The following is a 23462-nucleotide window of genomic DNA, read 5'->3' on the forward strand; positions in this document are numbered from 1 at the left end:
AGCCTCCGCTTTGATCGCCTGCGCTCCTGGCTCTGTAGCCTCCACGTGGATGGGCCACAGCGTTTCACACAGCCACCAACCTGGTGCTTCACACAGCAGCACATCCTAATGACCCACAGGGACAGAATAAGCCCCAAAGCCCAGCACAAGCTACCAAAAGAAGCACTTTTATCCTTTTTTGATTGTTTATTATCATTACTTTGGGATGGATGGGCCACAGTGAAAACATCCCCAGAGTGCTGCAGTTGTGTGTTGAAAGCATCACCCACAGAAGCCTTCCAGAGCACCACCCCAAAGCTTCCACAGCATCACCCCAAAGCCCTCCAGAGCCACTGCCCAAAGCATCACCTCAAAAAGCCTCCCAAGCCATCACCCCAAACCACCACCCCAAAGAGCCTCCCAGGCCATCACCCCAAAAATCCTTCCAGCCACCACCCCAAAAGCCTTCCAACCACCATCCCAAAGCACCTCCCAAACCACCACTCCAAACCACCACCCCAAAGCCTTTCAATCACCCCAAAGCCTTCCAACCACCACCCCAAAGGCCTTCCAACCATCACTCCAAAAAGCCTCCCAAAACCATCACCCAGAAGCCTTCCAAAGCCAAGGGGACTTCTCCAGACATTTCTGAGTGGGCTTTCCTGGAGGCACAGAAGCAGAGCAGAACTCACACTGCTCCTCTTGCTCACTGCACTCTGCTCTTGGCTCCTCACTGAGAGAGCAAACTCGCAGAGGGCTCCACATGCAGCGACCCAGGCTAGGCAGAGACCCCCCAGGCTTTTGCTGCCTAGGATGAGAAACAAACAAACCAGCTGAAAAGCCAACAGCTGCTGGTGATTCGAGGTGGGGTTTTTTTGTTGGCAATGTGGATGCAAAGTACAATTTCAGCTCTCTTTTCCTTGGCAGCAACCTGAGCTTGCCTCTTCTGGGCTCTGCGGCCACCGCGGCTCGCTTGAAGGGGTGCGATAAGTGAGGGCAGCAGTGCAGAAGCAGGACAGGAGGAAGCAGCCTCCTTCCACCAGGGGAGGGTTAGGGTGGACACCAGAAGAAAATTCTCCACTGAAAGGGTTCTCAAACACTGGGACAGGCTGCCCAGGGAGGTGGTTGAATTGCAGTCCTTGGAGGTGTTCTCCTGCCCCTCTGCTCTGCCTTGGGGAGGCGACATCTGGAGTGCTGTGTCCAGTTCTGGGCCCTCCAGTTCAAAAAGGACCTCAGGGAACTGCTGGAGAGAGCCCAGCACAGAGCCACAAAGGTGCTGAAGGGAATGGAACAGCTCTGTTAGGAGCAGAGCCTGAGGCAGTTGGGGCTGTGCTGCTGGGAGAGAGGAGCTGAGAGGTGACCTCAGCAGTGGTGATCAATGTGGGCAGGTGAACGCAGGAGGCTGGAGCCAGGCTCTGCTGGGGGATGCCAGTGCCAGCACAAGGGGCAGTGGTGGAAGCTGAGGCAGAGGAAGGTCCATGGAAACCTGAGGAGGAATTTTTTCCCTGTGAGGGTGCCAGAGCCTGGAGCAGGCTGCCCAGGGGGGCTGTGGAGTCTCCCTCTGTGGAGGTATCCAAACCCTGCCTGGATGTGTTCCTGTGTGACCTGCTCTGGGTGCTCCTGCTCTGGCAGGGTTTGGACTGGATGAGCTTTGGAGGTCCCTTGCAGCTCCTGGCATGCTGTGAACAGGCTGCAGGGCTTCAGAGCTGGAGTGCTCAGAGTGGCTGATCCTTGTGGTCCCTTCCAGCCCTGCCTGATTCTATGAAACAAAGCCTCACTTCACAGCCGCTGCGTTTTCTTCGCCTGGGGTATCCTTCCCTGTGCAGTATTCAGCTCTCAAGAGTGGCAAGGAAAGGATAAATCCCAGAGAAAGGAGCAGGTTTGAGTTACCTGAACTGGCAGTTGCTTGGTTAAATAGCAGCCCACAGCATTGGTCAGATCTCCAGCTACCCAGCCCAGCAGAGAGCCCAAGGACAGCGCTTGATCCGCTCCCCCGTTGCGACAGGATTTGCCTTGGCAGAGAAGTCCAGCAGCAGAAACACAGCTCCAGCAGAAAAAAAAAGACAGCAATGAAAAGACAAGGAACAAAAAAACCCTCCCCACCCCAAAAAAAACCCAAACCAAGCCCAAAAACCCAACAGCTTCACAAGCTCAGAAGTGCATTCCTGAAAATCTGAATAAAGGAAGATTAAAACTCTAACCACAAGAGCCCTGTCGCGGCAGGACGCCGCTCGCCTTTTGAAGGCCAAGAGCTGGGCACTACTGCAGCTCACCAGGTCTTACTCTGAGGTAACAAAAGGCTCAAATCACAACCTCATTACTGCTTGCAAGTGCTCCTTTTGTGTGGCCTGCACTGAAATAGCATTTTCTGGACAGCAGAGCCGTGCCTGTGAGCGTTACAGGTTCGGCTGCTGTCGATTCCAGCCCTTTCAAACCCTGATTTGGGGAGTTAGTTGGGGCATGCTTGGACCTGATGCTCTTGAAGGTCCTCTCGATGGTTTTGTGATTTAACATAGAAGGGCTGTGAAATAACCACACCTCTAAGAGCTGGCAGCTACTGAAGAGGACAACTACCACTTAAATGCATAGAACCATAGACTCAACCAGGCTGGCAGAGAGCTCCAAGCTCACCCAGCCCAACCTAGCACCCAGCCCTGCCCAACCAACCAGACCTGAAGGGGCTACAAGAAAGCTGGGGAGGGACTTTTTAGGATGTCAGAGAGTGACAGGACTGGGGGGAATGGAACAAAGCTGGAGGTGGGGAGAGTCAGCCTGGAGGTTAGGGAGAAGTTGTTCAGCATGAGGGTGGTGAGAGCCTGGCAGGGGTTGCCCGGGGAGGTGGTGGAAGCCTGATCCCTGGAGGTGTTTAAGGCCAGGCTGGATGAGGCTGTGGGCAGCCTGCTCTGGTGTGAGGTGTCCCTGGGCATGGCAGGGGGGTTGGAAATGGATAGTCCTTGTGGTCCCTTCCAGCCCTGACTGATTCTGTGATTAAGGCTCTCAGCTCACAGGAGAGCAGCAAACAGAAAGCAGCCAATGGGAGCCAGCCCCAGGAGCACACTCCAGTACTCCCCGGGGGTCTGCACACATTCCTCCAGGAGATGCCACATGCCAGGGGCTCCATTCAGGCACAGTGCCCTCCCCTCTCCTGGGCAGCTGTGGCAAGGCTGTGCAGGCAGCTGGGGAGCCATCACTCCTGCGGGTTCCAGCTGCCAAAGCTGATTTCTGCTTCCATGTTCTCACCCCGTGCAAATCCACAAGTGGGTTTGAGCAAGGCCTGGAATATCCTCTGCGTCCAGGTGGATGCTGCAGCTCACAGCTCTCCCCAATCCCGTGCAGGAACCTGGCAAACCAGAAAGGAACAGGTAGAGGTTCTGTGGATTAGACATTAACAGCACAATGCTTGCTTCAGTGATGAGTAATGATGGACTCAGTCATAAAGAGAGGAAGCAAAGCAAACTTGCCCTGCAGCTTGGGCAAGGCTTGCCACAGACCCTCTGCCTTGCCAGCTGCTCTCAACATCCACACTGCTGCGTGCTCCTGGACGGCAAGCAAGCAGATGTGGCTGGGAGTGGGTAAAGAAGTCAGAGACGTGTGGCTGGCAGATCTGCAAGTGCCCTAAACAGCAGCTAAGAAGAGCTTGAAATCCAAAAGGCTGTTGGGTTTGCACAGCATTCACACTTCAACTCCTCCTGGAGGAAAAGCAGAGCTAAGCTGCAGAGTAATTGAGGGCTTCTGCAAAGGCTTCTCTGTGTTAAACCACTGCAATTTTACCTCCAGCTGCTCTCAAAACACATTTTTACCCAGCCCTGGTGTGCAGGTGGAATCACAGCACGGCAGGGGTTGGAAGGGACCTCTGGAGATCCAGTCCAACCCCCTGCCATAAAAAAGGGCAAGAAAAGAAAGAGTTTTGCTTTCTTTCTGATCAAAAAACCCAAATGAATGCTGAAGCAGGACACCCCCAGCAGCACGATGCCATGGGGGGGTTGGAAGCTAGAGCAGGGCACCCACAGCAGCTTGCCCAGCAGCACAGTGCCCAGGGGGGGCTGGAAGCTCTGCACACAAGGACACTCCACAGCCTCCCTGGGCAGCCTGCTCCAGGCCTCCACCACCCTCACAACAAACAACTTTCTCCCGTTCAGATGCAACCTCCTGGGCTCCTATCTGTGCCCACTGCTCTTTGTCCTGTCCCTGGGCACTGCAAAGAGCCTGGCACCTTCCTCTTGACACCTTCGAGTGCTTATAGGCATTAATAAGATCCTCTCTCAGGCTGCTCTTCTCCAGGCCCACCAGCCCCAGGGCTCTCAGCCTCTCCTCGTCAGACATGTTCCAGTTCCTTCATCATCCTCACAGCCTCCCTTGGACTCTCTCTGGCAGCTGCCTCTCAAACTGAGGAGCTCAGAACTGGACACAACTCTCCAGATGTGGCCTCAGCAGGGCAGAGTAGAAGGGGGAGAAGAACCTCTTCAGCGGTGACAAAGCAGGACGATCAAGGATGCAAAGCAGGACCAAACCTGAGCTAGAAACCAAACTCAGGCCTCACAAAACCTCCAGGCGATCTTTGCAGTCTCCTCCAACCCAAACCGTTCTACGACTCTACCTAAACCCTTCCGACTTGGCTTACACACAGCAAGCCCCCGAGGGCAGCGAGCCGAGGAGCTGCCCTCCCGCAGGGCCAGCCGCAAGCGCCGCAGCGCCGGGCAGCAGCCCCGGGGGGAAGGCGGCCGCGGGAGGCAGCGGCCGCGGGAGGCAGCGGCCGCGGGAGGCAGCGGCCGCGGGAGGCAGCGGCCGCGGGAGGCAGCGGCCGCGGGAGGCAGCGGCCGCGGGAGGCAGCGGCCGCGGGAGGCAGCGGCCGCGGGAGGCAGCGGCCGCGGGAGGCAGCGGCAGGCGGCAGGTGGTGCTGACCTCCTGCTGCCCCCCGGGCCTGTTCCCCCACAGCCCAGGCGTTGCCAGCATTCGGTCCCCTCGGACGGAGCCGGGAATGGGAGGCAGCGCTGGAGCAGTAACACTTACCGGCGGCTTCAAGAAGGGGCAGCGACCCTCCGGCTCCGCGCACACGGCACAAGAAGAGGGGGACTGGAGCCCCGGCCGGCCTGCCGGGGGAAACGCAGACACACACCCGAGCGGGGCAGGCACCGACCTGGCGAGAGCTGCTGCTGCTGCTGCTGCTGCTGCTGCTGCTGCTGCTGCTGCTGCTCCGAGGGTCCGGCCGGGCCCGCCCGGCGCCGCTCACCTCCCGCTGCCGCCGCTGCCACCGGAGGACGGCTTGGTCTCATGGAAGACGCCGCGGACAAGGAGCGGGTTACGACGCCGCAGTCCCCACGCCAGTGGCTGCCCGGGAGAGAGAGGGAAGGAGCAGGCCCAGGAGCGCACCGGACCGAGCCCCTGCCCGCTCCCGCCGCCCCTCCTCCGCCCCCACCGCCGCCATGCAGCGGCGGAGCCAGGGCGCCCTCTGCGGGCGGGCGGCGGTGAGAGCAGGCCGGGCCGCGGCAGGGCGCCGGGGGCAGGGTGCAGACGGAGGTGGCTGCGTCCCTGGGTGCAAGGGCATGGGTTGGGGTGGCCTGGCCTCGGGGGTCTCCAGCGTCTGCGTCAGCTTCGACGGCCTGATGGCTCCCAGAGGCCTTCAGGACCCTCGAGCCCAAGCCGTGCCCCAGCGCTGCCAGGTCAGCACCAAGCCCTGGGCCTCAGCACCACAGCTCCGCGGGTTTGAAACCTCTCCGGGGCTGGGGACTCCACTGCTGCCCTGGGCCAGGGCTGGACAACCCTTTCGGGTAAGGAATTGCTCCTCATATCCAACCTACACATCGCCTGGGACAACCTGAGGCCGTTTCTGCTTGTCCTGGTGCTTGCCCCTTGGGAGCAGAGCCCAACCCCACGGCAGGGAGCTGCAGAGAGCAGTGAGCTCTGCCCTCAGCCTCCTCTTCCCCAGGCTGAATACCCCCAGCTCCCTCAGCTGCTCCTCCCCAGACCCTTCCCCAGCTTCATTCCCTTCCCCTGGACACACTCCAGCCCCTCAGTGTCCTTCATGTACTCAGGGCCCAGCACTGAAGCCAGGCTTGGAGGTGCAGCCCTCCCGTGCAGGGCGCCCACAGCAGCTTCATGCCTCCAGCACCCTCATAGCAAAGAAAATTCTCCTGCTCAGGTGCAGCCTCCTGGGCTCGCATTTGTGCCCACTGCCCCTTGTCCTGACCCTGGGCACCACTGCAAAGAGCCTGGCACCTTCCTCTTGACACCTTCAGGTGTTTATAGGCATTAATAAGATCCTCTCTCAGGCTGCTCTTCTCCAGGCCCACCAGCCCCAGGCCTCTCAGCCTCTCCTCGTTAGACATGTTCCAGTTCCTTCATCATCCTCACAGCCTCCCTTGGACTCTCTCTGGCAGCTGCCTCTCAAACTAAGGAGCTCAGAACTGGACATAACTCTCTAGATGTGGCCTCAGCAGGGCAGAGTAGAAGGGGAGAACCTCTCCCAAGGTTGCATCCTTGCCCAGCAGCACAATGGCATGGGTGGATGGGAAGCTCTGCAGAGAAGGAGGCTCCACAACCTCTCTAGGCAGCCTGCCCCAGTGTTTTGTCACCTTCATAACCAAGAAGTTTCTCCTTCTCTTCAGGTGGCACCTCCTGGGTCCCAGTTTGTTCCCACTGCCTCTTGTCCTGTCGCAGGGCAGCACTGGCAGGAGTCTGAGCCCGTATTTGGGTTGGATCAGTAAGGACAGTTAGAGCTGCATGGCAGAAAGGAGCCTAATGAAGAGCCTGGGCAGAGCTGTGCTTTGGGCATGAATATTTAACAGTGTTCCGATAGGAAGCAGTGAATTTCCCTGCATTTTTAATGCAGTTTCACTTTTTCGTGCTCACCGAGGCTAAGCCGTGCTGTAGTTTCCTGCAGCCTGGCTAAGTGCCACAGGGCTGGGAGAATGAGTAAAGGCAGGCTCCGGGCAGCTGCATTGTTCCTGGTTAATTGCTGCTCAAGCCGGGATGCAGGCTTGGGTTTGGCAGCCGAGCAGCGTTTGCCTGGCGCTGTCAGAGTCCTCGTTTGTGTCCATGAGGCTCACTTGGTGCTGATGGGCAAAAAGCAAGAGAGATGTGGAGGTGCTGGAGCAGGTCCAGAGGAGGGCGAGGAAGCCGGGGAAGGGCCTGGAGAATAAATCCGATGAGGAGAGACTGAGGGGAGTTAGCGTGAGGTAGAGGAGCCTGAGGGCAGACCTCTGCTGCTTACAGTTACCTGAAGGTAACTGTGGAGAGGCTGCTGCTGGGCTCTGCTCACAGGTAGTTGGAGACAGAACAAGGGGGAATGGCCTCAAGCTGAGGCTGGGGAGGGTTAGGTTGGACATTAGGAAAAACGTTTTTCATGGAGAGAGTGGTCAGGGAGTGGAGAGAGCTGTCCAGGGAGGTGGTGGAGTCACCCAGCCTGGGTGTGCTCAAGGGTGGTTTGGATGTGGTGCTTGGGGAGATGGTTTGAGGTGAATCTTGCAGAGCAGGGTTCTAGGCTGGGCTTGGTGCTGCTGAGAGGCTTTGCCAGCCTGGATGTGTCTGTGGTAATGTTTTGTGTGGCAACACAGCCCCGTGGAAGGAGGAGGTTCTGTGACACAAAGTCACAGAAGGCTCTGGGTTGGAAGGGACCCTTAAAGGTCACCCAGTCCAACATACCCCATGCCTTGCCACAGTTGGGCTGAGCTGCTCAGGTGGTGCCTCTTGCCACAGGCTTGCTGCTTGGAGTCTCCTCACCTGTGCCAGTGAAACTGGGGAAGGTCAATGGCATTTGATCAGAGGGGTAATGACACCTGCAAAGTGTTTGTGGTCTCAGGGTCCTTGATGGACCTGACCAGCTTCACCTGGAGCCTCCACTCACACCTGCCCAGCTCAGCGCGAGGTGGAGTCCCTCAGTGTTATATAAACCTCAGTCTGATGCTGACCTTAGGCTTAGCAGCTTGGCTCCTGGATGGACTCCTCATGGTGAGACTTTATAGCCTGCCTCTAACCCTGTTCCCTGGGTTGTGGGGTGCTGAGGTTTGGAAGAGACTTCTAGAGATTGAGTCCAACCCTGCTGCAAATCAAGTCTGTTTGGAATGGGCTTTGGAGCTGTGTGGTAGCCTCATGGCTGACTCCTGGCTCTGGTGCAACCCCTGCTGCACACCAGGTACTCTTGGGATGGGCTTTGGAGCTGTGTTGTAGCCTCATTGCTGATTTCTGGTTCTGGTGCAACCCTGCTGCAAAGCAGACCCACTTGGGATGGGCTTTGGAGCTGTGTTGCAGCCTTGTTGCTGGTTCCTGGCTCTGGTGCAACCTTGCTGCAAAGCAGACTCACTTGGGATGGGTTTTGGAGCTGTGTTGTAGCCTCATTGCTGATTTCTGGTTCTGGTGCAACCCTGCTGCACACCAGGTACGCTTGGGATGGGTTTTGGAGTTGTGTTGCAGCCTTGTTGCTGGTTCCTGGCTCTGGTGCAACCTTGCTGTAAAGCAGACTCACTTGGGATGGGTTTTGGAGCTGTGTTGCAGCCTTGTTGCTGGTTCCTGGCTCTGGTGCAACCTTGCTGTAAAGCAGACTCACTTGGGATGGGCTTTGGAGCTGTGTTGTAGCCTCATTGCTGATTTCTGGTTCTGGTGCAACCTTGCTGCAAAGTAGACCCACTTGGGATGGGCTTTGGAGCTGTGTTGCAGCCTCGTTGCTGGTTCCTGGCTCTGGTGCAACCTTGCTGCAAAGCAGACTCACTTGGGATGGGCTTTGGAGCTGTGTTGCAGCCTCGTTGTTGGTTCCTGGTTCTGGGCAGGACTGGTTTCTGGCTCTGGTGCAACCTTGCTGCAAAGCAGACCCACTTGGGATGGGCTTTTAACACACAGCACAAGAGGCACTGGGTGGAAGCTGAGGTAGAGGAAGATGCATTGAAACACGAGGAGGATTTTTTTTTTTTGTTGCCCTGTGAGGGTGACAGAAGCCTGGAGCAGGCTGCCCAGGGTGGGTGTGGAGTGTCCCTCTCTGGAGATACTCAAACTGGAGGTTAGGAAAGGGTTATGAGCAGGGAGGGTGGGGAGACACAGGCACAGGTTGCCCAGGGAGGATGTGGAGCACAGGCACAGGTTTCCCAGGGAGGTTGTGGAGCACAGAAGCACCCAACGTGATCAAAGATCACGTTGGGTGCTTCTGTGCTCCACAACCTCCCTGGAGGAGTTCAGGACCGGGTTGGATGAGGCTTTGAACAACCTGTTCTAGTGGGAGGTATCCCTGCCTATGTTGGGGGGTTGCAACTGGCTGAACTTTGAGGTCCCTTTCAACCTCACCCATTCTCTGATTCACTCTCTCCTAGTTAAGCCTAGTGAAGGAGAATTCACCATTCCTCTGTGGGCCAAACACTTGAAAATCCTTTTAGAAACCAGGAAGAGGAGTGGGGAGAGGAGGGGGGATAAAGAAATAACCTTTCCAGAAACAGAAGCTGAAACCCAGAGAGATTTACCTCGGGGCCAGTTGGTGTCTCCATTCCTACACTCAACAGATCTCCTGTGTCACAAACTGCATTTTATGACATCCACAAACCCAAAACAGAGAAGGAGAGAGACTAAAGAGAGGATAATGTGGGGAAAGACAGCCCAATTAGCTCAGAAATGCAGGGGGCGTTAAGAAGCGGTGTTAGGACATTACCTATTTATGGCTACAGTTTCGTTCTGCTGTCACATCGCCCTCCCCCCCAAAAAAAGAGTAATGAATAATGCAGCAGCCCCACAAGTTGTCATTGAGTGAATCTGCTCTGCTGCCTCGCCCGCTTAAATCGAGCCCTCGCTCTGCGGAGATGCCTGGCGTTAACCCTTCCCTGGCAGGGCTGCCAAGTGCAGGTGGAGATGATGCTAAACTCATCAGAGGCTTGGAGCTGCTCAGGAAGGGGGTTTGGGGATGTTCAGGAGTGGGTTTGAAGCTGTTCAGGAGAGGGGAGGCTTGGAGCTGCTCAGGAAGGGTTTTGAAGCTGTTCAGGAAGGGAGCTTGGAGCTGCTCAGGAGAGGGGCTCGGAGGTGCTCAGGAAGGGGGTGGAAACTGTTCAGGTTAGGGGCAGCTTGGAGCTGCTCAGGAGGGGGGCTCAGAGCTGCTCAGGAAGGCTTTACAGCTTTTCCTGGCCTGTACCACCAATGATGTGCCCAGCAGGAGCTGGGAAGTGATTGTTCCCCCCAGCGCTGGGCACTGGTGAGGCCACACCTTGAGTCCTGGGTTGTCTTTTGGGTACCTCTCTCCAAGAAGGACCTTGAGGGGCTGGAAAGGGCAGAGAAGGGCAGCAGGGGGGAAGGGTCTGGAGAACAGGGCTGGGGAAGAGCAGCTGAGGGAGATGGAGGTGTTCAGCCTGGAGAAGAAGAGGCTGAGGACTCTTTGCTCTCTGCAGCTGCCAGAATGGAGGCTGCAGCCAGGTGGGGTTGGGCTCTGCTCCCAAGGAACAAGTGCTAGGACAAGAGGAAATGGCCTCAAGCTGCACCGGGGAGGTTTGTGTTGGACATTAGAAGAAACTTCTTCCCCAGAATGGTTCTGATAGCCTGGCACAGGCTGCCGAGGGAGGTGGTGGAGGAGGCCCTGTTCGTGCAGACATTCAGGGTCAGGCTTGGTGGGGCTTGGGGACCAACCTGACCTAGTTGGGGTTGTCTCTGCTTGCTGCAGGGGGGGTGGAGTTGGACTGAAGGACCTGAGGCAGTCCCTTTCACCCCAGCTCATCCTGTGCACTCTCCAACTCCTCTTGCTTTCCCCTGGCTGCCTCTTGGTGCAGGGCAGAGCTCTGGCACAGGGCTGTGAAGCCCCTGGGGTTGTTTTCATTCTTCCATTTGTGGTTGTTTTTCTGCTGGGTTTTATAAAGACCTTAAATGAAAGAGACTCCAGGCTGGCTGTGAAATTAATAGAGCTGTCACCCCCCCTCCACTGTCAGTCTGCAACCCTCGCTGGATGGTTTGCAGGCCAACTTCTGCAAGAGGAGCACTGCAGCTGTCAACAGGGGTGGGGAGGAAGCTGAAGGGGCTTCGTGTGGCTGGAGGATGAGATGACTCAGGGAGGCTAAACGCAAGGAATATGGAATAGTCTCTTTCTCTCCCCCAATTAGCTGGAAGGAGAACAATAGCCTGGCTCCCTGCTAACGAGATGGTTGTGTTTTAAGAAGCCTCCGACAAAACAAACACGTCCAGGGCTTCGTTTAAACAAAGGGGCAGGGATTCGCTGCAGCTGCCGGCAGAGAAGTTAGACCCAAGAGGCTTGTTTGGGGTTTTCGTTTGCTTGGTTTCGTTTTGGTTGGTTTGTTTGTGGGTTTGGGGTTTTTGTCCTCTAGGATGGAGGAAAGCTACTTTCATAAACGATCATCTCCCTTCTCAGACAGGGCAATGGATCTTCAGCAGCAACCTGGATGAAGGGCTGGGGGGAACCCTTGGCCAGTTTGCTGCTGGTGCCAGGCTGGGAGCAGAGGCTGGCACCCCCCCAGGCTATGCTGCCACTCAGCCAGACCTGTTCAGGCTGCAGAGCTGGGGCAGAGCAACCTCAGGAAGTTCAACCAGAGCAAGGGTAGGGTCCTGCTCCTGGGGAGGAGCAACAGGAGAGGGGGAACCTGCTGGAGAGCAACTCCAAGGAGAAGGACCTGGCAGGGCTGGTCATGGTGACCTTATTGTCTCCCATGGCCAAGAAGGCAAATGGTGTCCTGGGATGCAGCAAGAAGAGTGATCAGCAGGCTGAAAGAGGTTCTCCTTCCCCTCTACTCTGCCCTAGTCAGGCCACAGCTGGAGTTCTGGGTCCAGTTCTGGGCTTCCCTGTTCAGGAGAGACAGGGAACTGCTGGAGAGGGTCCAGGGAAAGCTGCAAAGCTGCTGAGGGGCCTGGAGCAGCTCTGAGAAGCAAAGGCTGAAAGCTCTGGGGCTGAGAGCCTGCACAAGAGCAGCCCCAGAGGGCAGCTGAGCAGTGCTGACCAATATCTGAGTTGGTTGTGTGTGCCAAAGACAACCTCAGCTCTCAGTCTGCCCTCAGAGCAGAGCAGCTACACCCTCAGATCATTTCTGTGACCTCCTCCATATCCTTCTTGTGCTGAGGGCTGCAGGGCTGCCCCCCGCACCGCAGGGGAGGTCCCACCAGAGCACAACCTCGTTCAAACTATCTTCACCCACCATTAACTTGGTATGTGAGTGCAGAGGCCACGGTGCAATGATCAGCAGCAAACAGAAAGAAGCTGTTTGGAGGATTTGCCATTAGATCTGAGGCCTCCTGTGGCTGAGAGCATCTTCAGTGGAGCAGAGCTGTTTGTTTTGATGGAACTCCGACGTTTGTTTAAGGTCTCTGTGATTTATCACTTTTTTTCTGTGTCACAGAAGGAGAAAAGCCCAAAGAAGGAGGATACAAATCTGCCTCCTGGATACCTGTGGGCAATCAATCTTTCTTTCCCTCCAGCTGCTGGCCCAGAGTGCCCAGCCTGGCTCTGTGCTGTTCTGAGAATTGAGTCCTTTGCTGTTATTTTGGGTGGTAGGAGGAAAAACTGTCAGTGCTGGGACACCACCAGTGCAGGGTTAGGTGCCACATGCTGCCCAGCAGAGAGTCATAGAACCAACCAGGCTCAAGCTCTGAGCTCAGCCAGCCCAACCAAGCACCCAGCCCTGCCCAAGCAACCAGACCATGGCACTAAGTGCCCCATCCAGGCTTGGCTTCAACACCTCCAGCAGAAGGTGGTCACACCAAAAGGGCAATGAGGCTGGTGAGGGGCCTGGAGCACAGCCCTGTGAGGAGAGGCTGAGGGAGCTGGGGGTGTGCAGCCTGCAGCAGAGGAGGCTCAGGGCAGAGCTCATTGCTGTCTGCAGCTGCCTGTAGGGAGGCTGTAGCCAGGTGGGGTGGGGCTCTGCTGCCAGGCCCCCAGGGACAGAAGAAGGGGACACAGCCTCAAGCTGTGCCAGGGGAGCTCTAGGCTGGATGTTAGGAGGAAGTTGTTGGCAGAGAGAGTGATTGGCATTGGAATGGGCTGCCCAGGGAGGTGGTGGAGTGGCCGTGGCTGGAGGTTTTGAAGCCAAGCCTGGCTGGGGCACTTAGTGCCATGGTCTGGTTGGTTGGGCTGGGTGAGCTTGGAGCTCTCTGCCAGCCTGGTTCATTCTACTCTCCTCTCTTGGGGAGGGGGGTGATTGCAAGGAGTGTCAGCTGGAAGGATCATTTCCTCCTGTGTCCTGCTGTCTCCTCCTTTTTCTTCTGGCCAGTGTTCCTCTGAAGACACTGAAAGGGTCCAACCTTCTCAGAGCCTTCTGAAGAGAGGCCCCATAAGTAATATTAACTTCTGCAATTTCCTCGTTACACTTAAGCAGGTTATTAATTAACTGAGTGTAACCACTGGCTGTTGATAAATCCTTTTAACTAATTCAAATTCCATATCCAGCTCGGAGTTGTTTTCGCTCAGGCTGCTGCCGGAGCTAAGCTTTTGCAAGGGGGAATTAGTTCTGATCTGGTTCCGAGTTGCTGCTGGAGGTTTGGTTGGGGGTTCTTTTTTTTTGGGTGGGGGGACGGGGGCGGGGGCAGAGGATAATGGAGAGAGGATATTTGTTTGCTTGATTCCACATGACAGCTCCAGGGTAAGTGCCTGTGCTGCCCGCTCGGCTTGACGAGGCTCTGCGCCCAGCCGCCAGCTTCGCATACCACAGACAAGGGGGAATGGAAGGAGCGGGGCTGGGGGGGGAAGTGACAACTCCAGTGGGTTTTTAGCAGCGTTTCTCTAAAGAGCCGCAATTTGCCTTCAATTATTCATGGGTTGTTGGCTTTTTTTTGCAGAGGTTTCTCTTCGGAGAGGTCTGAATTACTAAGCGGGAGAGCCCATTCGCTGCGACGCGTTGCGCCCGTGCATACATTACCGCCCGGAAAGGAGTCTGGAGCGGCAGAGGCAGACGGGGAATGATGGAAGAGGTTTGTGAGAGGGTAGAAAGAGAAGCCTTTAGGAGTGCGTCTCTGCGTGTGCTGGCAGCTTGGGGCTGGTACCTGTCCAAAGGCATTGCGAGGGCGCTGGTGAGGAACGGGAGGCAGCTCAAAGCGCCTGCGGAGCGCCGGGTGGCAGCTTCGGTCCTGCCGTGCTCTTGCCTCGTTTGAGCGCTCAGGCATCCTTCTCTTCCCTCCTCCTGCTCAGCCAACGCCTGTGCTGTGGGGCGGTCCCCTCGCGGGGAGCAGCTCCTCACCTAGGCCTGCCCTGGGGGATGCTGCGCTGCAGGGCAGTTGGACGGGACGGTCTCTGGAGGGGTCCTTTCCAACCTCTAACGTGGTTTTGTGCTTCTGGCGGCCGCCCCTTTCTCCTGCCCCTCTCTCTCCTCTCCCCCCCCCGGCCCGGCTGTCACCCATAAGGAGAGCTTGGACAAAGCAGCCGCGGGGAGCTGTTGGCTGCATTGAAACCTGCGGGGTGAGTTGTCAGGTAGCTGGGACGAGTCTTAGGACGCTAAAGGATTCCGGGAGCCCTCGAGGGGCTGCCGCCTTGGTGCTCGCTCATTGTCAAGTCCAACTTTCATCTCCAGAGACACCCTCCCCCCATACCCTGCTCTGCTCCGTTGAGCCTTTCCCTCCCTTTGAACAGCAGTACGCATTTATGCCTTTAGTAATGTGTCCTAACAACTTTCCCCCCACCTCTAGCAAGTCCTTTTCTCCTCTCCCACATGCCCGCAGTCAGGGAAGTTCTGTCGCAGCTCTGAGAGCTCATTAAGCAGCACTTTGAAAGCAGCGGCTGACAGCACCGCCGCGGCAGTGAGCGCGGTCGGTATTTGGGGTGTGAAGCCCTTTTACGCCTTCTTAGCACTGGGTTTGTTTCCCTTTTCCAGAGGGAGGTTTCGATGTGGTGAAACCCTTTAAGAGATGAAATCCTCACGGATCTGGCTTCTGATGTTAAAAAATGCTAAGTCTCAGGACTTAGGATTGGATTGTTCTGGAGCAGCTCTCGAACAGAAACCTTGGGGATTCCTTCTCTATGGAGAGCTGTTATCACAGCACCTACATCATCGATTAGGCAGGTGGGAAAAGGCATAAGAGTAGATAGAGAGGTGTCAAAAGCTGGTCGAAGTATAAACTGCCTGCAAAAGCAGCACTTAAAAAGTTTATCATTCCACTCTTCCTGCTCCGTGCAGCCCAAATTGCCTCAGACCTGTGAAATCTGCTTCACTCCAAGCACCATCTGGCCTGAAAGGCTTGGAGATTAAGCCAGTTTAGCACTGGGGAGAAATATTTACATGTTGGGTTACACAGCTAGAGAATAACACTGAGCTTCCAACAGAGGGGAGTCCCCTGCAGCTCTGCTGGGAGAGAGAAAGGGCTGGAAAGAGGCTGAGGAGAGTCCCCTGCAGCTCTGCTGGGAGAGAGAAAGGGCTGGAAAGAGGCTGAGGAGAGTCCCCTGCAGCTCTGCTGGGAGAGAGAAAGGGCTGGAAAGAGGCTGAGGAGAGTCCCCTGCAGCTCTGCTGGGAGAGAGAAAGGGCTGGAAAGAGGCTGAGCAGAGTCCCCTGCAGCTCTGCTGGGAGAGAGAAAGGGCTGGAAAGAGGCTGAGGAGAGTCCCCAGCAGCTCTGCTGGGAGAGAGAAAGGGCTGGAAAGAGGCTGAGGAGAGTCCCCTGCAGCTCTGCTGGGAGAGAGAAAGGGCTGGAAAGAGGCTGAGCAGAGTCCCCTGCAGCTCTGCTGGGAGAGAGAAAGGGCTGCAAAGAGGCTGAGCAGAGTCCCCTGCAGCTCTGCTGGGAGAGAGAAAGGGCTGCAAAGAGGCTGAGGAGAGTCCCCTGCAGCTCTGCTGGGAGAGAGAAAGGGCTGGAAAGAGGCTGAGGAGAGTCCCCTGCAGCTCTGCTGGGAGAGAGAAAGGGCTGGAAAGAGGCTGAGCAGAGTCCCCTGCAGCTCTGCTGGGAGAGAGAAAGGGCTGGAAAGAGGCTGAGGAGAGTCCCCAGCAGCTCTGCTGGGAGAGAGAAAGGCTGGAAAGAGGCTGAGGAGAGTCCCCTGCAGCTCTGCTGGGAGAGAGAAAGGGCTGGAAAGAGGCTGAGGAGAGTCCCCTGCAGCTCTGCTGGGAGAGAGAAAGGGCTGGAAAGAGGCTGAGGAGAGTCCCCAGCAGCTCTGCTGGGAGAGAGAAAGGCTGGAAAGAGGCTGAGGAGAGTCCCCTGCAGCTCTGTGGGAGAGAGAAAGGCTGGAAAGAGGCTGAGGAGAGTCCCCTGCAGCTCTGTGGGAGAGAGAGCTCTTAAAAGAGGCTTTGGAATTCCTCTGATGGTTTTGCAGCTGACTCCAGCAGGAGTGCAGCTGCCTTGTGCCTGGGTACTGGATGTTAAGGGCAAGTGAATTGCCAGCTGCCAGGACTGTCAAGGGTGCTTGGAACCCTGGAGCAGGCTGCCCAGAGTGGTTGTGGAGTATCCTTCTCTGAAGACTTTCCAAACCCACCTGGATGTGTTCCTGTGTGAACTGCCCTGGGTGCTCCTGCTCCGGCAGAGGAGCTGCACTGATCTCTGGAGGTCCCTTCCAGCCTGTAAGGTTCTGTGACTCTGTGCCTGCAGCAAAGCCAAAGAGGAGAAAGTCCTCATTCTTAAACCCCTCCCTTCAGTAGCAGGCTTCACCATGTGTTGTTTCACCCTCTGGTCCTGCACCCCTGGGGTTCTGGGTGACGTGAGGTTTGGAAACCTGTTGTGACAAGGGAGATCAAAGCCAGCAAAGAGGGGTGGAGGGAACAACGGTGGGCTTGGGGGAGGAGCTGGAATGCAAGTTCCCATGGGAACTGCTGTGGTCTGTTCACCTTGTGTGGAAGTGATGCTCTTTCAGCAGCATCTTTAATCCTCTTCTTTGCCTGGGGAAAAAAAAGACGAGAGTAAGAGAAGCATCTTTAATCCTCTTCTCTCCGTGAGGGAAAGAAAGCATGGGTACGAGGAACAAGGGTAAGAGGAGCATCTTTAACCCTTTTCTCACCTTGAGGGAAAGAATGCATGTGTAAGAGGAGCAAGAGTAAGAGGAGCATCTCTAATCCTCTTCTTTCCCTGAGGATAAAAGAGTAAGAGGAGCATTTTTAATCCTCTTCTTTCCCTGGGGAAAAGAAAGCATGGGTATGAGGAGCAAGAGTAAAGAGGAGCATCTCTAATCCTCTTCTCTCACTGAGGGAAAAGAAAAGCAAGAGTAAGAAGACCAAGAGTAAGAGGAGCATCTTTAATCCTCTTCTCTCCCTGAGGAAAAACAGGAGCAAGGATAAGAGGATTAATCCTCTTGTTTCCCTGGGGAAAAAAGAGTAAGAGGAGCATCTTTAAACCTGTTCTCTCACTGAGGAAAAATAAGCAAGAGTAAGAGAAGCATCTTTAATCCTCTTCTCTCCCTGAGAGACAACAAAAGCAAGAGTAAGAGGAGCAAGAGTAATGTGAGACCCTTATGGAGAGGTTTTCAAGGAGCTCTCCACTGGAGTGAGCAAATTCTTGTCAAATATCAGAACTAAAACCAATCAAATTCTGAGTGGAACCTGGAGGGGAAGAGGTCTCTGAAATACAGTTTCTGACCAGGATATTCCAAGGCATATCCAAATGTTCTTGGGAAGGATTCAGGCTGAAAGTAAGTAGGAAATGGATCCAATCTGCCTCTTTTTCTTCTCTGGAGGTAGGGAAGGAAGCACTCAGCAGTCCTGAAGTCACTGCAAACTTCTGCACCTGTTGTAACAAAACAGATTGGTTTGGTTGGGCTATTTTCCTGTGAGATGAGGGAGGAGGATTTTGAGGGAAGGGAATCCTAGCATGGAATGGTATGGGTTGGAAGGGACCTTCAAGACCACCTAGCTCCATCCTCCCTGCCATGGGCAGGGACACCTCTCACTAGCCCAGGTGGCTCAAAAGGCTGAGGTGGGATCTCATCAACGCTGAAGTGATGATCATATGCACAGGGTGAAAGTTGGCTGTGAAGGGCAAGGAACCTGGGGGAGGGTCTGCAGAACAGGGCTGGGGGAGGAGCAGCTGAGGCGGCTGTGGGGGTACAGTGTGGAGGAGAGGAGGCTGAAGGCAGAGATCATTGCTCTCTGCAGCTCCCTGAGAGGAGGCTGCAGCCAGGTAGGGGTTGGGCTCTGCTGCCCAGTCTCAGGTGATAGGAGTGGAACTGGCCTGAAACTGTGCCAGGGGAGGGTTAGATTGGAGAGGAGGAACAATTTCTTTGCTGCAAGAGTGGTCAGGGACTGGCACAGGCTGCCCGGGGAGGTGGTGGAGTCCCCATCCCTGGAGGTGTTCCAGAAGTGTGTACCCATGGCACTTGGGGCCATGGTTTAGTGGCCATGGGGGGGGGTGGGTTGCTGCTTGGACTGGATGATTTTGGAGGGCTTGTCCAAACCAGACAAATCCTTGATTCAAATCTTCCTCCTAGTCACAGCAAAACAACCAAACCTAAATGTGCAGTTGTTGAAAACATTTGATCCCCATCCCCAGAGAACTGAAACCTAAACCTGGCTGTGCAGATGACATCCCAGGCTCCTGTGGGATGCAGCAAAGCTGCTGTCCTCTCTGGGATTTATGGAACCACCTCCTAAATCCCATGCCCTGCGCTGCACAGTTGCATTGCTGGAGGCATAGCCTGCTGCATGTGTTTCACACTCTGCACACTGAGTGCTGAAAGGACAAAGAGTTCCTAATGCTCTGCTGCTTTCCTCCAAGGCATCCCCAGCAGTTGACACCAGCCAGGCTATGAAGAGTGGCAATGTGGCTGCAAGGTAAGGAAACTGAGGTCTGCCTTCTTGCTTTTGGGTCTTTTCCTTGCTATGGATAAAGAAGTCAAAGGCTTGGGCTGGGTTTTGCTCAAGGTCAAGTGAGGCTGCTGGCCCCCAGGTGTCTCCTCCTCAGATCTCCTTCCTCTCCTGTGTCATTTACTTGACACAGTTCTGAGCCACTGGGGTTTGCTTTGAACTCACTGCACAGAATGTCCAGGGGCTGGAAGTGACCTTCAAAGCTCATCCAGTCCAACCTCCCTGCCAGAACAGGATCAAATAGGACCCCCAAATCCTTTTCCCTTTAGCTGCCTTTCAGCAGCTCAGTTCCCAACCTCTCCTGCTCCCTGAGGCTGTTCTTGCCCAGGTGCCAGACTCTACACTTGCCCTTGGTGAATTTCATTCAGTTTCTCCCTGCCCACCCCTCCAGCCTGTCCCAGCATCTCCACATCCCTCTTGTAACACAGGGGGCTTGTGGAGAGAAACTTTGGCTCCTTCCCCATCAAAGAGGAAGGGGAGAGGTGGTTATTTCTTCTCTTTGTCCTTCTAGTGTCCTTCTGCAGAACCCTAGTGCCTGACAGAACTGCAAGGCTCAGCCTTTTAGCTCAAAGTTCCACTGGCTTTTGGCTGCCCTCAGGCCCAGCTGCCCCTTTGGCAGGGATTTTTTTTTTCCTTTCCTATTGTTCCTCTTCTCTTATTGGGGAATTACTTTGCAACAAAGCCAATTCAACTGCTTCCAGCTCTGGAACCTGTCAGGCTGCCTTTTTATTCTGATAGCTTCTGATAAGGAGCTTTGGTTAAGAATGCTGTGCCTCCAGCAAGTGGAGAGACTCACCTTGGAGGGGAGCAGCTTCAAGGTCCCAGGGAACTGCAGCACTTCTTTCAGCTTCTCATGAAAAGGCAAAGCTTGGGGTGGGAAATCAGAAGCAAACCTTTGAATTGGATGCATGCAGGAAGCAGTGGAAAGGGCCTGGGAGAGGAACTGAGGTCATTTCCTCCCTGCACGGTGCTGCCCAGGGAGGTGGTGGAGTCTCTGTGGCTGGAGGTGTTGCAGCCAAGCCTGGCTGGGGCACTTAGTGCCATGGTCTGGTTGGTTGGGCAGGGCTGGGTGCTAGGTTGGGCTGGCTGAGCTTGGAGCTCTCTTCCAACCTGCTTGGTTCTGTGATTCCAAGACTTGAGGTTCATCACAAGAGCTGAGGTCACTTCCTCACCCAGGTTTTGGCTGCCTAGAGGTGTGGATGAGCACTGACAGGGATGTGCAAAGTGTGGCAAGATCCTGTGGCTCTTTTCTGCTGCTTTTAGGTCTGATCTGTCTCAAACACTGATGTCACAGATAAAATAGCCCAGAATAATCCCAGCATGGAGGAACCCTGCCTGACCTGCTTGGTCAAGGCCTGGCTTTGAGCTCTGCCAGGCTTGGAGTTTCCAGAACTCACCTGGAAAGCCTGTCCCAGTGCCTCAGCACACCCCTGGGGGTGACTCAGGTGGGTGCTGTGGAGCCCAGCTGGTGAGGCACTCTGGGAGCCATGCTTTGGAGCAATGTTAGCATCCAGCATGATCCTCTTCAGGGAAGGAATTCCCAGCCCCACTCCCAAATACTGTGGAAGAGGCATCTATGACATCTCCTCAATGCCAGCTCTTTTTTAGCAGGGCACATTCTGATCTGGTCCTGAGCTGGAGATGCTCAGAGCCCAATTTTTCTCCTCTGGAGACCTATGCAAGGGAACTATTTCCAGCCCTGTTTTGTAACCTCAGCATTAAGAAGATTTGTTGTAATTCCATTTCAGAGAGCTTAGAGCAAGGAACTGTTATTTTGGTGCTGCTGTCTAGAAGACCTACAGAAAATGTTTGTTCAGCAGGTAGGGATGAGAAACCTCTGAGAGAAAGCCTTCTGCTGCTCTGGTTCCCTCTTCCTCTTCAGCTGGGGAGCCCAGAACTGTGGTCTGACTGGAGGAGAACCTCCCCTGACCTGCTGGCCACAATTTTCTGATTACAGGCTCACAGATGTCAGGGGTTGGAAGGGACCCAAAGAGCTCATCCAGTCCAAGCCCTGCCAGAGCAGGACCATCCAATCCAGCTCAGGGCACACAGAAACACATCCAGACAGGCCTGGAAAGGCTCCAGAGAAGGAGACTCCACAGCCTCTCTGGGCAGCCTGTGCCAGGGCTCTGGGAGCCTGCCAGACAAGAAGTTGCCCCTTGTGCTGAGCTGGAACCTCCTGTGCTGCAGCTTCCATCCATTGCTGCTTGTCCTGTCCCAAGGAGCAGTGAGCAGAGCCTGTCCCCCCCTCCTGACTCCCATCCCTCAGATAGAGACATTGATTAGATCCCTTCTCAGCCTTCTCCTCTGCAGGCTAAGCAGCCCCAGAGCCCTCAGCCTCTCCTCCTAACGATGCACCCCAGGAGGTCGTTGTCCTGCTTGGCCACAAGGGCACACTGCTGGCCTATGGATCGCCCCCCAGCATTCCCAGCTCCTCCTCCCTGCAGCTGCTGTGCTTCAGTGCAGCTGACCAAAGGGAGGCTTCGAATGGATCTTCTTCCCTAGAGCACTTTCCTACCTGTTTTATTGTTGTTGTGCTGCTATCAGAGAACCACAGAATGTGAGGGGCTGGAAGGGACCTCCAAAGCTCCTCCAGTCCAACCTCTCTGCTCAGAGCAGCATCACCCAGAGCAGACCACACAGGAACACATCCAGGCAGGGTTTGGATATAGAATCAGAGGATGGTTTAGGCTGGAAGGGACCTCCAAAGCTCAACCAGTCCAACCCCCTGCCATAGGCAGGGACACCTCCCACTAGAACAGGTCACTCAAGGTCTCATCCAACCTGGTCCTGAACACCTCCAGGGAGGTTGTGGAGCACAGAAGCACCCAACGTGATCTTTGATCACGTTGGGTGCTTCTGTGCTCCACAACCTCCCTGGGCAACCTGTGCCTGTGCTCCACATCCTCCCTGGGCAGCCTGTTCCAGGCTTCTGTCACCCTCACAGGGCAACAAAAAATCCCTCCTGGTGTTTAAATTCATCTTCCTCTACCTCAGCTTCCACCCAGTGCCCCTTGTGCTGTGTGTTAAAAGCCAGAGACAGCTTCAGCTCCTCTTTTTTTTGTGTCCTCAGGGTGAGGTGTTCCAGGGCATTGATGCTTTTGGCCAGGAGATCTCTTCAGCAGCAAGTTTGTTCAGACAGAATGAGCCTCCTGCCGGGAGGGGTTGCTCCCTCCCCCTCCTTCCCAGGGCAGGATAACTTTCCACCAACACAGAGAGTTCTGTTTTCTCTATTCACAGCAACTGCCCTCAAGTGGAGCAGGCTTTCTGCTGGGCTTTGGCTGTTTTTTTGTCCCAGGAACAGAGCTGTTCATTCAGAGATAAGAACCTCTCTGCCTTTAGGTTCCTGCAGTCACCTGACGGAGCCATTGGTAACTTCTAGGCTGCTTTTAGCCTGCATTCCTCAGATGCCTTCCTCCTGGCACAACTGCTAACAGCTTCAGGTTCACTGCTTGCCACCCCATTCCCAGCTTTCTGCTTGCTGGGCCCTTGGATGCTGCCAGAGGTAGCAGGAAAAGCAGAGTCAAGGATTCAGGCTTTGCTCCTGAGAGCAAACTCTGCACCAGCTCCCAGGATGTCGCTGGGGAACCCTGAGCAGGTAAAACAAAATCACTTGGTGGTGTTGGGAACCTTTTGAGCAGGGCTTGTTGGGATGGGGCATGAGGGGATGGCTTGAGACTGAAAGAGGGAGAGTCAGGCTGGAGAGGAGGAGGATTAGGAGACCTTCTGGTGGCACTTTAGTGCTCCAAAGGACCTGTGAGAAAGCTGGGGACAGAGTTTTGAGCAGGGGTTGTTGGGACAGGACAAAGGGTGATGGTTTGAGCTGAAAGAGGGAGATGGAGCCTGGAGAGGAGGAGAAGGAAATGTTTTGCCCTCAGAGTGGTGAGATCCTGGCCAAGGTTGCCCAGAGCTGGTAGAAGCCTCATCACTGTAACCATTGCAGGTCAGGTTGGTTGGGGCTGTGAGCTACCTGCTGTGGCTGCAGACCTGTTGGGACAGGACCAGGAGCAGTGGTTTGAACTGAAAGAGGGAGATTGAAAGTGGAGAGAAGGAAGAAATATTTGACAGTGAGGGTGGGAAGAGCCTGCTGGGGGGGGGGGGGGGGGGGGGCTGGAACAGCTCTGTGAGGAGCAAAGGCTGAGAGAGTTTGGGCTGCTTGGTGTGGAGAAGAGCTGCCTGAGGGGGATCTCATCAGTGCTGATCAATCCTTAGAGGAGGCTGGGGCCAGGCTTTGCTCAGTGGTGCCCAGTGCCAGGGGCACAAACTGAACCATCAGAAGTTCCCTCTAAGCATGAGGAGAGGCTTCTCTGGTGTGAGGGTGCTGGAGGCCTGGAGCAGGCTGCCCAGAGAGGTGGTGGAGTCTCCATCTCTGGAGACATTCCAAACCCATCCAGACATGTTCCTGTGTGACCTTCCCTAGGTGACCCTGCCTGGGCAGGGGGGTTGGGCTGGGTGACCTCCAGAGGTGCTTTCCAACCCCTGCCATTCTGAGACTCTCTGGCATGTGCTAACTTTCCCTTTCCCCCCTCCCCTCTTTTGCTTTCAGATTGGGGCCGAGGAAGCCTTGAAGCATGCCTCAGATTCCTTCTTCACCTCAAACTGATCAGTGGCCCCCAGGACCATTTCCCCTCTGTCCACACCTGACCCACCCACGCCCATGGTGAGGTGGAGGCAGCCATGCATCACCTCTTTGGGCTGGTCTTGGCACAGAAGGATCTCTCTCGTGCAGGGGATCTGTTCTCCCTGGAGGATGCTGAAATCGAAGGAAGCCTCTCGGAAGCTCTGGAGCAGATACAAATCATCAGCTCAGCTGCAGTAAGT

At 55.4% G+C, this 23462-nt stretch overlaps 2 protein-coding genes across 6 annotated transcripts in view; one reads left to right on the forward strand and one right to left on the reverse strand.

The window, feature by feature from the left end:
• Positions 1–166: 166 nt before the first annotated feature.
• LOC135187200 (C2 calcium-dependent domain-containing protein 4B-like) lies at positions 167–14040 on the reverse strand. Its single transcript, XM_064165770.1, has 6 exons — positions 13921–14040; positions 6552–6654; positions 5117–5632; positions 3220–3319; positions 1870–2023; positions 167–787 (listed from the first exon to the last, which is right to left on the reverse strand). The coding sequence occupies exons 1-6, from the start codon at positions 14038–14040 to the stop codon at positions 758–760; spliced, it is 1023 nt and encodes a 340-aa protein (XP_064021840.1). The 3' UTR covers positions 167–757.
• Positions 7924–23462, forward strand: part of VEPH1 (ventricular zone expressed PH domain containing 1) — a 66302-nt gene continuing 50763 nt past the window's right edge. For 4 of the 5 annotated variants that reach the window (XM_064165023.1, XM_064165018.1, XM_064165019.1 and 1 more), the window contains exons 1-5: positions 7924–8110; positions 13717–13848; positions 18553–18608; positions 21984–22239; positions 23188–23456. In XM_064165023.1, the coding sequence (XP_064021093.1) occupies positions 23319–23456 (138 nt within the window). In that variant the 5' untranslated portion in view covers positions 7924–8110; positions 13717–13848; positions 18553–18608; positions 21984–22239; positions 23188–23318. The remainder of the gene's footprint in view (positions 8111–13716; positions 13849–18552; positions 18609–21983; positions 22240–23187; positions 23457–23462) is intronic. The other variant, XM_064165021.1, reaches the window with a different exon arrangement.

This window comes from Pogoniulus pusillus, chromosome 26 (assembly GCF_015220805.1).
Source record: "Pogoniulus pusillus isolate bPogPus1 chromosome 26, bPogPus1.pri, whole genome shotgun sequence".
In the NCBI taxonomy this organism is placed as follows: Eukaryota; Metazoa; Chordata; class Aves; order Piciformes; family Lybiidae; genus Pogoniulus; species Pogoniulus pusillus.